At 42.7% G+C, this 14769-nt stretch overlaps 2 protein-coding genes across 4 annotated transcripts in view; both read right to left on the bottom strand.

Moving 5' to 3' along the window:
- Positions 1-4305, bottom strand: part of zftraf1 (zinc finger TRAF-type containing 1) — a 12665-nt gene extending 8360 nt beyond the window's left edge. For 2 of the 3 annotated variants that reach the window (XR_003833027.1, XM_029443326.1), the window contains exons 1-4: positions 3806-4305; positions 3200-3536; positions 1894-1988; positions 289-432 (exon numbers count right to left, since the gene is read on the bottom strand). Coding sequence is in view for 2 of the 3 variants with exons in the window: in XM_029443326.1 (XP_029299186.1) it covers positions 289-432; positions 1894-1988; positions 3200-3487 (527 nt within the window). In the remaining variant the exon portion in view is untranslated. Of the gene's footprint in view, positions 1-288; positions 433-1893; positions 1989-3199; positions 3537-3805 lie in introns of those variants that run through there. The other variant, XM_029443328.1, reaches the window with a different exon arrangement.
- Positions 4306-4457: 152 nt separating this feature from the next.
- Positions 4458-14398, bottom strand: dclk3 (doublecortin-like kinase 3). Its single transcript, XM_029443402.1, has 7 exons — positions 14332-14398; positions 12690-12892; positions 12216-12347; positions 7818-9044; positions 7086-7218; positions 6731-6898; positions 4458-6626 (listed from the first exon to the last, which is right to left on the bottom strand). The coding sequence occupies exons 1-7, from the start codon at positions 14396-14398 to the stop codon at positions 5776-5778; spliced, it is 2781 nt and encodes a 926-aa protein (XP_029299262.1). The 3' UTR covers positions 4458-5775.
- Positions 14399-14769: the final 371 nt, after the last annotated feature.

The following is a 14769-nucleotide window of genomic DNA, read 5'->3' as shown; positions in this document are numbered from 1 at the left end:
GATATTTGGGGAGTTAGGTGGTCCATAAGTGTTTTTTTATTGGTTAAGTGGTGCCTGGTCTGGAGAAGTTTGAGAAACACTGATTTAGGGGCATGTCCAAAATATGTGGGTATGGTTGCAAATTTGTGCACTACAATTTCTCCAACATTTATTTGAGCGGGCCCAAACTCATTCACTTGTTGAATTCAAGTATGGTACATTTCTTCACTAGGAAAAAGGTGTGTGTGTGTGTGTGTGTGTGTGTGTGTGTGTGTGTGTGTGTGTGTGTGTGTGTGTGTGTGTGTCTACCTGTCTTGGCACTCCTCTTTCTGGTGTCTCCCTAAGCTGGAGCGGGGGAACTGTTTTATGCAGAAGGTGCACTCTGTCGGCAGTTCACTGACAGCCTTCTCCACTGCAAGGTTCCTGCAGCACAGGTTCTTGCTGATCTCACACCTAGGCAAAAACAGGAAACCACATGTCATACCTCAGTGCAGTATAACATATGTGGTATGTAAAGAATGTTCATACACGTTCATGAACAATGCACAACGTTGAATAGCTAGTTACGTTACGCTTTTGTCAATTGTTGGTGGTTATTTCAACACATACGACCTACAAATTACTGTCAACATACAAAAACAAATTAAGTTATCTTTTCCTGTACCCATTCACTAGTGATGAATGCAAGAGTCATTTGGTAAAATGATATTGTAAATAACAATGCATTTTGATTCTGAGACCTTTATTAACTTAATGGTCCACAGTCATCACTGCATTAATGTTTTTCCTGCTGTTAGAAATCATTCTCATATGGCCTTAGCTCAATCGGATTTGATGCTCTAATTGCTATTAGCTAGCATCACATACGTCCTGAATGACACAGCAGTCTAGGACACTCAAATATAACCAAAATATCATATTTAAATCAATAGTTTAGGATCAATATGTATACACAATGATGCACAATCATTAACTGAAGTATGAGACAGTCCCTCATTATTTGGTAATTGTAATTTCCTTTTTTCCCCCCCAATTAATTTTAGCTGAATGTCACAATCCCCTTGAGTTGATTGGAGGGTTATTCGGGTCACCTGTTGCGCAGTGTGTGGGGACTGGCTCCTAATAAAGAATTGAGAGCAGTTTGGTGCATTTCCCCTCTTGGCCAATCAGGATGTGACAACGCCCTTTCTTTAAGGGCTTAATGACACAGTCACAAATGCATTCCTGTTTCTCCCGTTCACTTCAACGTAAACAAAGGATGGTTCAACTTTGATGAACTTCCCGGCGAATAGCGTCTCGGTAAGTTATGGTCACTCGCCTGCTTTTGCCCACGTGACCGTGCCCTAGGAGAGATAAGGGAATTGCAGACCCAGGGCATTCTTGACTTTATGCAAACCTCATTTTAGCAGAAACTCTGGTCTTTAGGCCATTTTGAACATTCTTTGCATTCCTAACTTTTCTGATTGAGGATGATTTATGAGCATTCTGACACCTAGCTGAAGTGAATATTAAAGAAAACCTTTCCACTAGGTTACCTGCATCAGGGCAGGTGTTAGCACTATTATCCTAACAATAACCGAATGCCCGCAGGCTTTATTTTGTTTATTGGTTTATTTTTGTCGAAACCCCCTACACACACATTTCCTTATTAAGGAAGAGCCATTTTTTCATTATTATAAAGAAGGCCTCTTTGTTTCATTGTGACGCACTTATGAGATTTGTTTCTCCAAGTCATTTATTTTTTGTCTTATGTAGTTGATAACTGGTTTTCAGGCTTCTTCCCGATCAGCTGAAATCTGGGGAATCCGAAATGTCACAAGTATCTAGTTTCTTCTAATTAAGACTGAGTAACTAGATTTTATTTCTATATGCACTAGTCAAGAAGTGTTCATATCTACAGGGAGTTTGGTGTACCTGCAGTTGGGACATGTGGCCTGTTCCTCCTTGAGACGAGAATCAGCCAGAAGGTGGATAAAACAGCCTGCACACATCAGGTGTCCATTGGTACACTGTGGTGGGAAAGAAAGTTACGGCGACAGTCAAAGTCGGGAAAGGAAAGGGAAAAAAAATACTATGGATCTTACGTAGGAAGAGGTACAGGGAAAACTTTTTTTTTTTTTATATTTGGGTTAGTTCAAGCTGGAAAGGAGCTGTAAATTTCAATTTTTTCTTTCACTTGTCCAAAGTTATGGCAAACATTGTGAACATAATTTGTTAAAGATATGGTATATTTAAAGATGAATAATTGGGACTGCCTAAATGTATATTTTGAGTTAGGAAACGGGGACTATTCTAGGATTGTATGTTATATTCAAATCAAAAGACATAATTTGTTTTGGCTAAGGCTAGGCATATTTCCTAAGAGTCTATTTTAATTTAAGTTATAACAATGGATTGATTAAAGCTGCCCAACAACAGAGTAAATGCAAAAAGACGGGCTGCGCCATTGGAAATATAACTGCAAGATCACAACTTAAGAAGTATTTCTGTAGAGGAGAGAGATCTAGAGTTGTGTTTTCTATGTGAATAATGGAAAAGTTATGTGGGACATATGGATTAACAGGCCCTAATGTTATTAACGTGTTGTGATTCTCTGAATCAACACGTTTTGAGGGCAGAATATTGAGTATGGAAAGAATGTCAACTTGTGTTTACACAGTATTGTTAATAAATGTTAAATGACTGTGTAACGCATGTGTGGTGCATGGTGAATAAGGGAATGTAGATGTTTAAGATTAACTGAACTATTATTAATTACAAATGTATTCACTTGACATTGAAGAGAGCAGTTTGAGGACAGTAAGGAGAATGTCGGGGTGGGTTGAAGGGAAGGGCAAAATATGATTTAAAATTTAGGTTTTGGTTGAGTTCTGAATGTTTGAATTCTTATGTGGAGTTTGGGGATGTGGCTTTTGCTGAAGGGTTATTTGAGGAGAATTCACAGTATAATGTTAAACGACTGGCCACTCGGCCTGGGTGTGTCTGCTCTCTCAGCCTCATGGCCCAGCTTGCAGCATATATACACTGGGGGCCTGTGTTGTATCTAGTATCACTTAAAACATATGGAGCTGGTAAACATATTCAACAGGTTGACTCTGGGGATAAGCGGTTGGGACACATGGGGAGTTTCTAGTATGAGGTGCAGCTTTGTTTGCTGTTGTTTGACAGTATGTTTTAGGGTTATTATGAGGGGAAGGTTTGTGATTGACACCACGTTTACCTGGTATACAGACGCCTTGGGCAAGTCTAGGCACACGGTGCAGCACAGCACTGAGTACAGTCTCTCCTCCAGCTTTCCTGACTCTCCATCGGGCACTCTCACCCTCTTCTTGGGTGGCTCGTCTGGGTCAGGCTCGGGCCCTTCTCGCCGTATCCCGACCTCCTCCTGCATGGCTGCGACCACGGCGACAGCCTCCACCGCTGCCCCCACGGCCCCGACCCCCATGCCGGCCGAGGAGGAGCCAGGTGCGGCCACAACACCCACGTCTCTCTCTTCCATTGAAGACATGGCGGTGGCTGTCTAGAAATTTCTCTGAGGTGTACCTGCCGCGACCAGGCTGAGCCCGAAATATTAGCAGGTTAGCTCAGGGCTAGCTTACAACATGTCAAGCTAACGGTCAGCTGACAGCTAGCTAACGGTAGCTAGGCTAACGCTACGGCAGCAGGCTGTCAGAAAGGAATGCAGGCTAACTTATTATTATTATTATTATCAATGCCACCCACTTACGAACTTGGAATTTAACAAGCCAATGATTGTGTAATAACGAGATCATGTGCAACATGTAATAATAACTTAATTAAACGTTGACTAGTTGTGTTGACTTACAGTGAGGCTAGCAGACTATGCGGCTAGCTACGTTGACAAAAACACAGCAGTCCTCTCCCTTTGCCCAGGCAGAACAAAAACAACTCAGGCGTCTCTCAGCTGTTGTTGTACTCTCGACGCCGTTATTCGCTATGACAGCAGATTACAACGATGTACACCGGCGGCCCAGCTCGGCTGCTCATCTAACGTCCCTGCTCCGGTACCGGCTGACTGTCCACGGGACCAACTGGACCTGTCGGTTATTAAAGCCGCGGATAGAGACAGTTCTGCTGGGACTCGTCTCTCTGGTTACACAGCCATCTTTGTTTTTTTTTCCTGTCCGTCTCCCCCGACTTCACCCTGCACAGCCTTAACGACTCCGGGTCAAATTCGTTATTACTCAGGCAGGTTCTCGATCGTGTCTAATAACTGAAGTAGCGTATTTCAAAGTAAATATGTTGTGTCTCTAACGGCCTCTATGTGCCAGTGACTACTTCAGAACAGCCGTGTGTTGGCTGACAGCGGAATGTTTTATTATGGCAGATGACTTGGGGTATTTAAAGAGTTTTTAAAGGCGCATGCGTAGTAAGCACCTGCGGGTCAGTGTGTATGGCAGGACGTGAAAGGTGACCAAACCTGATATGCGACAAATTTAGGGCACTCCAATGGAGGACGCAATCTTTATACATATGCAATGTTTACAAACCACATATACACATTATAACACATTAATAACTAATCAAAAACTTTTAACAAAACTTCACAACAAAAACACATTGTTTCTACTGCCATGTTTATATTATACGTGGCAGCAATCTATCAAAAGTGGTTCAACTGGTTGTAAGGAGCCCTGTGTTTGTGTGTTTTAAAGAAGCATCAATAATTCATCCACAAAAACAGGGTGATTGAAGAAACACTGATACTAGGTCAGAAACATTTATAAGCTTATTCATCCCTTCAGTGCCCCAAATATGTGACTTGGCAGCGTCAAGAGCTTGGAGGGGTGCATTTGTGTAAAGGATGGGGGGCTGTGTGTGTGTCAGTCCTCTGGGTTAGCCCTGAGGTGGGGCGGGATGTCAAAATGTCAGCTGTCTACATTTGGGAGGGACAAGACTAACCACTCCCATTGGACAGACAGATATGCCTTATTTGGCAGTGAAGCCATACCACCCTCAGTAGCTGTATGTGGTCACACACTGGCAATTCCCATTATATTCCACTGGATCTTACCACAAATGAATTTGTCCAAATGTTGCCAAAGGTTGCTAATTCACTGGCTGTTAATCATCACAGTTACAGTGCCAGGATTATTGACAACCAAAACCAGTACAAAACATATATAATAATAAACACTTTGTCATAAAGATGGCATTTAAGAGTTTAGTAAATATGGCAAGCTTTAACCAGGACTAAAATGAAAAGTTCTCAGTACAAGTATTTTTAGTTTATGAAGGTATAGTAAACAAATGTTGCTAGATAAACACTCCTATCACAGACTTCTAGGAATTGACTTGAAGGGGATGGGTCAATGTTGTCACACAAGCAATCACAAATAGCTACCACTAGGAATCATGTCCTCAAAGTTAAACATGGCTTGCAGAAAGAAATATAACAACCAAAACAAAAACACTGTAATGTACTACAAAGTATTTTCATGATTACACCACAACATTAGAAACCATGACAAACTGCTAATATGTTTTAAATCCAAATTGAGTCCTACTTGATCAACCCTATTCCATTAATTTCAACATAGTGCTCACCGTGCTTGACTATATCCCCTCCTCATACCTTGGTCATTACACAACATCTCATTCATTTGTGATTAATAACACACATTTAAGAGATTTATCTAACCTCGTCAATCAGACCCTAATCAATCCAAACAGAGTAAATCACATCATCTGCAGGTCATTCAGGGATTCAGCTGCCAGGAAATCAGCGGTATTGTCCGGAACCATGAAAGTAATGACCCTGATCTAATCACACGGTTAAGCGGGAGATTGACAGTGAGGCTGGGCAGGTGGGTGTGTAGCGGTGGTGTGAACATTCGGCTCATCGTAGTTTTCAGCCAGGTGGTTTTGAACGACAGCTGTGGTAGAGTTGTGCAAGGGAGAGATGAAGTTCTGCTGAAGGAGAGAGTGAGATGAGAAAGCTGCTGCTGGGTCGGAGGATGGCTGGTGGTGCGTTGAGTGACCCACTGTGGTGGTTTGTTGCTCTGTATTGATGGAAGGTGGTGAATAAGGTGATTGCTGTTGGCTGTTTTGTTTTGTTTGTGTCCTAATCTGGGATGGAAGCTCAGTTTGGGCTGGGGTGGCACCGAGCTGATTAAGTTCAACGCTCAGGTTGACTGGAGACTGTGATTCTGAGGGACCCTGTATTTTTGGACTGCTGTGTGAGCCAGAGTCTGTTTTTTGTTGACCAGGTGTGGCCTCTGAAGGAGTGTGCACTTGTAGATGTGAAGATATGGTGTGAACTGTACTCGTCTCTTTTGATTGTGGCCGTGGTAGTTTGTCCTCATCTTGTCCTCTTCCTGTGTTCATCTCAGTTTGTCTCTCATCATGCCTGCTGAACTCAGTATGTGTGACTTCTCCCTCGCTGCTGTCATGTCCTCCTTGTGACATTGTTTCTGCTGCATTGGGCTGAGCTAGACTCTGGACTTGTCTGGACTTGTCTGGTTCTGCTCCAGTGTCTGCTGTGTCCTTATGAGTTTTGTGCGCGAGCACCCTCTGCCTGCAAACTGAAGCCATAGCTTTCACCCAGGGATGCAGCGAGGTCTGCTCTGCTGACAGCCTTACTGTGGGATCTGGCTGAAGCAGATCTCTGACAAGGCCTCTGGCTTCTGCACACAAATAAACACGCAACAGAATGAGAAACACATTGTTTATTTGTGTTTTTGTGTATAGGCATTTGTGCCAGCACACTTTATTGTTCTGTACTTCTCACCTTCTGAGATTGGGTCCCAGTAGGAGGACAGGAAGTGGAGTTGTCCCTGTTTTATTAGCTGGAACAGCTCTTCCTGATCCCGATCCCGACTGCGAAATGGGGGAAATCCACACAGCAGGATGTAGAGAATAACACCCAGAGCCCATACATCCACTGCAACACCATAACCTGCGAGGTCAAACCAGTTCATTTTGAAAATATTACTCGCATTCAGATTGGAAATTGATTTAAAAAAAAGAAGTGCTAGGTTTAGCTAGTTTAATAATAAGAAACACTTGTATTTAGTGATATCATATACAGATTTAAAAGTAAAAAGCAATGTAAAGCAGTAATTTATGCAGCAAACGGTACTAACCTGTCTCACAGAGAATCTCTGGGGCTACATACGTGGGTGTGCCACATATGGTGAAGACTGGTTCTGTCACAACCATGGCAAGACCAAAGTCTCCCAGCTTCAGCCTACAGACGCCAGCCGCCACACGCTCTATCTGAGAGAGGAATAAAAATAATGTCAGACATGGAGGCGATGACATTTTATTTTTGCAATTCAAATGACTCCAGGGGCACCCACATGCTTGCCATATAAATCTGTGTTACTGACACCTTACTGCATTTTTGTTTTTCTTGCAAAATATTGAGTTTGTATCAAGAGATATTGATTGTAACACCAGATTAAGTTAGATGTCATGTAATGTACTCGTATGACAACATCCCAATGTGGCACAGTATGATGTGTAAGGCAGGAGAAAGTATTACAAAGGGTCCAGACAGAAGATTAATACAGATTTTCTGTTGTTGCCTTGAATTACACATTAGAAAAAAGTAATAATTAAGAATTGATTGTGGTTTGAGTTGAGATAAAGTCCATTTTGGCTATAGTGTGAGACAAAGAAAGAAGAAATCAAATTATTATTTTTTGCTTTCTAAATATAAAGCCACCGTATTAAAAAGGGATATCTTTGGCACCTCTTAGTAGCAATATATAAAATAGGTAAACCTTTTGCAAACAAAGTATTCCATCAGAAATCTTTTAAAAGATGCAATAATCACATACAATTTAGATTTAATTCTTAAATCGGACACTCACCAGTAGATTTTCTGGCTTGAGGTCTCGGTGGACGATACTTTTGCAGTGGATGTAGTTCAGTGCTCCACTCACATCTGACACCATCAGTCCTGCCTCTGCCTCTGGAAACTTCCCCTTTTCACTGAGGGCCTCAAACAGATCCCCCCCGCTCACCAGCTCCATCACCAGGTAGGAGTGAGTGTGTGTGTGGTGGTGCGCAAACAGCCGCACTATGCGAGGGTGACAGAGGCTACCCAGAAGGCTCAGCTCGTTCTGCATCATGTGCTCTCGACCAATCAGCTTGGAACGTTCGACAATCTTCATGGCGAGGGTTTGTCCGTTGTCACGACGGCGGCACTCTCGCACTACCGCAAAGTTACCATCTCCAACCGCGCATCCAATTTCATAGCAACGCTCGATATTTGCCAGGGTGACATTACTTCCGCCTGAGGGAAGGTCAAAGGTCGTCCTCTGCTGTATGTCCTTGTGTACTTGACCTACATCTGGAAGAGGATTTGAAAGTAATTGGGCAACACTCTTCTCCTCATCTCTGCACATTGGCTGAGGAGGCGGAGGGCTGATGTGAACATTTAATTTCCTCACTGCCTGTTGTGTAGAAGAACTTCCTTTTTGCTTCCTCGACACGGGAGGTAATGGGACCTTCCCTGACAGTAGATTGAGTCGTTCTGGACCCTGATGTTTAACTCTCCTTGCTAAGCAGTCTTCACACAGTGTAGGAGAGAGTACATCTGCTTCTCTAATACCTTCCTCGTGTTTAAATGGACCAATGACAGAAGGCTGTCGCCCTTTGACCCCACCCCTCACATGCAGTCTCTGCAGGTGGTTGGGCAGGTGAGCAGGTTTTCTGCATGAATTCTTTTTATGACACTTCTGAACATCCGAGCTGTAATATTCAGGCTGGTGTGCGTCTATATGGTGAGGTGGCTGTGTACTTGTGTGTGTGTTATTATGATTTTCGACATGTGTATTTGTGTCCTGGTTTGTCACTTGGTTAGTGTGTATCTCACTGCTGTCCGTCCCCTCACTGTATCCACTGTCTGCTTTAGCAGCTTTATCTGGCGCTGGACGAAGTCTTTTCTCCCAGGCCCGTAGTGCGTCAGTCCGGTAATGAGAATGTTCTGGAAACAGCTCCTCCAGAGCCTCCTGCACACTACTCAGCTCTGGACGAACCTTCCCCAGCGCCAAGAAGGCCACCTCGCCTCGGAAGAAATCACAAATACCTTTCACCTAGAGAAAAGAAAAAGACAAAAATGTACAATTTAAAACGGGCAAGGGGACCAGATCTGAACCACAAGACAATTTCATAAGGTCCCTGACTTGTTAAGAACTCTTACCTCCAGCCGAAATGTACTTCTTGATTTTTCCCATTTTAGATTTCACCCTAGTCTTTCAGTTTATCGCATTGAAAAAATGTCTATGTATTCTAAAAGAAAAGACCTGGAGGTCAACAATTTATTGTTTCTTGTTAGAGTGTAATGTGACCAAGAGGGAGAGAAAGATATTGTTCTACAGCTATACAATCTCAAGCAGCATAACTCTTCTAAATATGCTGCTCAGTATGACAGCAGAAAGAGACCGAGCAACTCATCTGAGCCTCAGAGTGTTTATAGTTTAAAGTTATTGCAATATTGGACTTTTATCTCCCTGCAAGTGGCGCTCCTATAGGAGAGAACAACCCGGACAGTGGCTCCTAGGAAATTAGATTTTTAGAAATGTCATTTAGGACCTGTGTAGAATTATTGCATGCAAGTTGGGAACATGACATTTCTAGATTGAGATTGTGTCCACATATTCCATTATTTTAGCTTCCTTTTTTAATTTATTTGCCCAACGATGCAAAGAGGGTCTGTGTGTCATCTACTTTTAAGACCTTCATTACTTTGGATTTGTGTTTACATGTGTCGTATTCCTAGTACCTTACAGTCCACCTGGGGACCAGGTACACCTTGTAGAGCAGGGGTAGGGAACCTATGGCTCTTTCGATAACGCAATATGGCTCGCAGACAATTTTGAGCTGACATTTTTTAACATGATTAACAAGTAATAAATAATTATATTGTGTCATTTTAAAGTAAAACATTTAGCAGCGGATTTGTTTTTAGTTCTCCCCTCTCCTTTCCTCCGCTCTGTCTCTGGCTGTAGGTTAAAATGTGTTCGCACATGTGTGTGTAGGGGGCGGAACCCCGCCCTTCGCGAAACTGAGCAGAGGAGAAACTGCACAAAGCAAGCAGTAGACCGGGGGGGTCAAACTCATTCACAGAGAGGGAAACACGTAGTGACCAAAGTTTCCTTGCTGCATCCGAGTCTCCCACAGGCAGCTCGGCTTGGAAAGCTCTCACTGCATCACACACATGAAGCTGCAGGTTTAACAGTTACAGTATATCTCAAAAGTGAGTACACCCCATAGTGAACATGTCCTAATTGTGCCCAATGATGTTGTTTTCCCGCCCTGGTGTCATGTGACTCGTTAGTGTTACAAGGATTCAGGTGTAAATGATAAGCAGGGCTGTTAAATTTGGTGTTTTGGGCACAATTCTCTCTGAATGCTGGACAACATGGCACCTCATGGCAAGGAACTCTCTGAGCGGCTGAAAAAAAGGATTATTGCGCTTCACAAAGATGGCCTTGGCTATAAGAAGATTGCCAACACCATGAAAATTAGTTGCAGCACAGTGGCTAAGATCATACAGTGGTTTTCCAGGACAGGTTCCACTCGGAACAGGCCTCGCCAGGGTCGACCAAAGAAGTTGAGTCCACGTGCTCAGCGTCATATCCAGAGGTTGGTTTCCAAAAATAGACGTGCGAGTGCTTCCAGCATTGCTGCAGAGGTTGCAGAAGTGGGATGTCAGCCTGTCAGTGGCCAGACCATACGCCGCACACTGCATCAAATCGGTTTGTATGGCCGTCGCCCCAGACAGAAGCCCCTTCTGAAACCGATGCATAAGAAAGCCCGCAAACAGTTTGCTGAAGACAATGAATCCAAGAACATGAGTTACTGGAACCATGTCCTGTGGTCTGATGAGACCAAAATAAACCTGTTTGGGTCAGATGGTGTCCGGCGTGTGTGGCGGCACCCTGGTGAGGAGTACCAAGACAAATGTGTTTTGCCTACAGTCAAGCATGGTGGTGGCAGCATCATGGTCTGGGGCTGCATGAGTGCTGCCGGCACTGGGGAGCTGCATTTCATTGAGGGACACATGAATTCCAATATATACTGTGACATCCTGCAGCAGAGCATGATCCCCTCTCTTCGGAAACTGGGCCGTAGGGCAGTTTTCCAACATGATAATGACCCTAAACACACCTCCAAGATGACAACGGCCTTGCTGAAGAAGCTGAAGGTTAAGGTGATGGACTGGCCAAGTATGTCTCCAGACCTAAACCCAATTGAGCACATGTGGGGCATCCTCAAGAGGAAGGTGGAGGAGTGCAAGGTGTCCAACATCCGTGCGCTCCGTGATGTCGTCGTGGAGGAGTGGAAGAAGATTCCAGAAGCAACCTGTGCAGCTCTGGTGAATTCCATGCCCAGGAGGGTTAAAGCAGTGCTAGATAACAATGGTGGTCACACAAAATATTGACACTTTGGGCACAATTTAGACATGTTCACTATGGGGTGTACTCACTTTTGTTGCCAGCTGTTTAGACATTAACAGCTGTGTACTGAGTAATTTTCAAAGGACAATAAATCTATACTGTTATTCAAGCAGCACACTGACTACTTTAAGTTATATCAAAGTTTCAGTAGGATAATGTTATCCCCTGAAAGGATATAACAGAATATTTGCAAAAATCTAAAGGGTGTACTCACTTTTGAGATATACTGTATGTCGCACAAACAGTCCAGCTCACATCGCCACTTTCGTCCCAGAGATCTGTGGTGTCTTTCCCTTTGCTTTCCAAAAACTTTCATTTCATTCACACACTTAGATACTTCCTCAAATGTCTTTCCCCGTGGTTGTGCCATGCATTGCCAAAACCGGCGGGCCAGTTATGACAGACATATGATATTTTCTCGCGGGATATAATTGCCTTGAGTTTGACACCCGTGCAGTAAACACTGAAACGTGCACATACATGAGATAAATAACGTAAGCGTTTAGTTTATTTAATAAAAGATCACCTGTTCTTTTGAAACACTGATACCTCTATTAGTACTCAGGAGACATGTTATTCTTAAAAAATGCACTGCATAAAGTTGCATTCAAATGTATTAAATATATGGCTCTCAAGGAAATACATAAAACAATATTCGGCTTTTATGGCTCTCCCAGCCAAAAAGGTTCCCGACCCCTGTTGTAGAGGATGTGGGAAGAATGTGGGAAGAATGTGGTAACAGTTAATAGGGGCCCTTAAGTGTATTTTTGCCTCTGGGTTAATGTGGCCATGGTTGAGCCTCACCTCTTGTGCGTGGGTCGTGTACAGGCGTGTGACTCTCGCTCTGTGCCAGCGAGGAACCCCCAATGCTTCAGAGATATCCAATAGCAGTTGCTCGAAGGATACCACACCTCTACGGTTCAACAGGACTGTTACCTTGAAAACAGAGAGATGAAAATAACTGTTAAGTTATGAAATCCTTTCCCATGTAAATTATTCTACACCAAAATCCATGTATTAAATCCTAATAACATTTATAACTGCAGGCTTGGAGGCTTATTACCAAGTGAAAAACCCATAAAATGTGTTACAAACATTTATGACAAAAACTATAAAAACCCACAATATTTGAACCCAAAGGTTGGTCTTGTTAACACATTATAACTAATCTCCACCTTATTACCCATCCATCCAAATCCATTAGTTACAATCTATAAACTTTTCTTGAATTGCGCCTTATTTTAAAGTGCTTCTTAAAAATATAAAGATTGACTTCACCTTGCGTAGTGTACTTTGACCACCGGGGCGGATGATTGTGACCAGATGGGGCCTCTCTGCGCTCTCTTCTGCATGGCGGGTGTGGAAGATAGGGAGGTGAGGAGGAGGGAAGTGAAACCTGTGGACCTGTCCCGTAGGGTTAGGGTGAATCGGCCATGGCTGGGGTGCCCCACCACCACGCTTCAACATGGGCACTGGAGGAGCTGAAGCAGGGAGAAAAGGAGGACAGGGTTAGAAGCACAAAGACAAAAAGCAAGAGTTGGATTATTTTGAAAGTGTACTCAATAACACTGGTGTCATCACAGTGTTTCTTTGAGACTTGAATACAAAGGAAAACTCATGAGTAATACAACACCAGTTTGTCATCCTGTGTTAGTGTGTTTGTGAGTGTATGTGTGTGTGTGTGTGTCTGAAAACAAATCCGGCTGATCAGATTTGAGTGTTTTCCATCACATGGAGTGCAAGGGCCATTTGAGATTCTTCAAACACCTGGCTGAATTATTTAGGCTTCCTGAAGTCATGCACACCCACACACAACTTAACAAAAGCTTGCTTGACCTGGTTAGGGCTCAGCTGTATCTGCATGATTAATGAAGCATTAGAGACACACACAGCATCTTTGACGTTTCACTTTCTGGCGCTAAGAGAGACGGAGAGATGTTATCTGTCCAGTCAGTGGGGGTTTGTTTTTTGTTTTGTTTCCAGACGCAGAACAACAGACAGAAACACAAGACCCTATACCCTCTAACATGGCCAGTGCCCCCTCTTTTAACAAGACACCACTGAGAGTGACCAACAGCACACACACACACACACACACACACACTCACACACACACACACAATAAAAGCTTTTCACAGTGGACACAAAAAACTCCATGTCCTAAGCTTAAACATCACATAAAGAGCCAGCCGGTCAAGAAACACTGAATCAATCTTTTCTTAGGTGTGTGTGTGTGTGTGTGTGTGTGTGTGTGTGTGTGTGTGTGTGTGTGTGTGTGTGTGTGTGTGTGTTTTAAATCTTTAAAAAGTTAGTGTGACCAAGGTAATGCATAAGCATAACAACAAACAGAAAATGTAGCCATTTCAGTTTAAAGAGAAACTCTTGACTAACTCTCTGTAAAAGAAAACTTGTAATTAACTTTTTATTGCTTTTTAAGGAAATATATCACACAGAACAAAGCTGAAAGATAATAATGATAAAGAAACAGGAAAAAAATAAAAATATATATAGAGGGTAAGTATTGCCATATTTATATCACTGACCACAACAATAGTATACATGTTAAGTATAATTATCGCTCCTATTTTAAAATAGTAGCAACAAGGGCAGATATTATTGAAGATATAGCTCTTATTCACACATACATAATGATCCAATAATAATGACATACAGGGCAAAACATCACATTACATCCCTACCCTTCACATATAAATAAGTATGACCATCCCTCACATATATATTATATATATTAACACCTTATTGGGCAAATGTCCTCATACGAGGCACGTAACATACACGGTAAGAATGTTACCCATTCGACGTTACTCAACACATTTCTATAACTAGCATATTTACTCAGTAAAGTTTTAAATGATTTTAACTTTAAGGAAAAATCCATTCAATCCGGCCGTCGACTCACCTGCCATTCTCCATTTAGCGTTTCGAGTCGCTTCGCATCCATACCGAGCTCTCTGTGAGGGCGTCATGACTCTCCAGAGCAACACATGAGCTAAAAACGATTTTATTTTTCATTCACTTTTATTTCTCCATTAGTCCTCGGCTGGTAAAAGTAATGGGAAGCTCTGAGAGATTACCAGACCTGATGTAGCTACTGTGGTTACCATGGATACACGTCAAGCTGAACGGCTAGAGAACGAGACAATACCGGAAGTCGATTTTGCCGTTAAACCAAATTAGTTGGAATAACTGAAATGTTGTGCTGTAGGACTATCCAAAGTGCAGCATACATTTAAAATAAACATTTGGTTGTCATCTATATAATAATAGTATTGAAGCTTATCAGTGTACGTTATGCTTGTAGATGGATAGTTCATCAAAGACGTTTATTTTGGAAATC

Source organism: Cottoperca gobio, chromosome 11, assembly GCF_900634415.1.
Source record: "Cottoperca gobio chromosome 11, fCotGob3.1, whole genome shotgun sequence".
Taxonomy (NCBI): domain Eukaryota; kingdom Metazoa; phylum Chordata; class Actinopteri; order Perciformes; family Bovichtidae; genus Cottoperca; species Cottoperca gobio.
The sequence above is the reverse complement of the archived record's forward strand: the minus strand, read 5'-3'. Positions and strand labels throughout refer to the sequence as shown.

Coding starts and splice junctions, on each gene's coding strand:
- dclk3 (XM_029443402.1), bottom strand. CDS start 14,398: ATGACGCCCTCACAGAGAGCTCGGTATGGATGCGAAGCGACTCGAAAC. Junction 9,045..12,215: donor ACACGACCCACGCACAAGAG/GTGAGGCTCAAC, acceptor TCTTTTCTCTAG/GTGAAAGGTATTTGTGATTT. Junction 6,899..7,085: donor AGAGATTCTCTGTGAGACAG/GTTAGTACCGTT, acceptor TTGACCTCGCAG/GTTATGGTGTTGCAGTGGAT.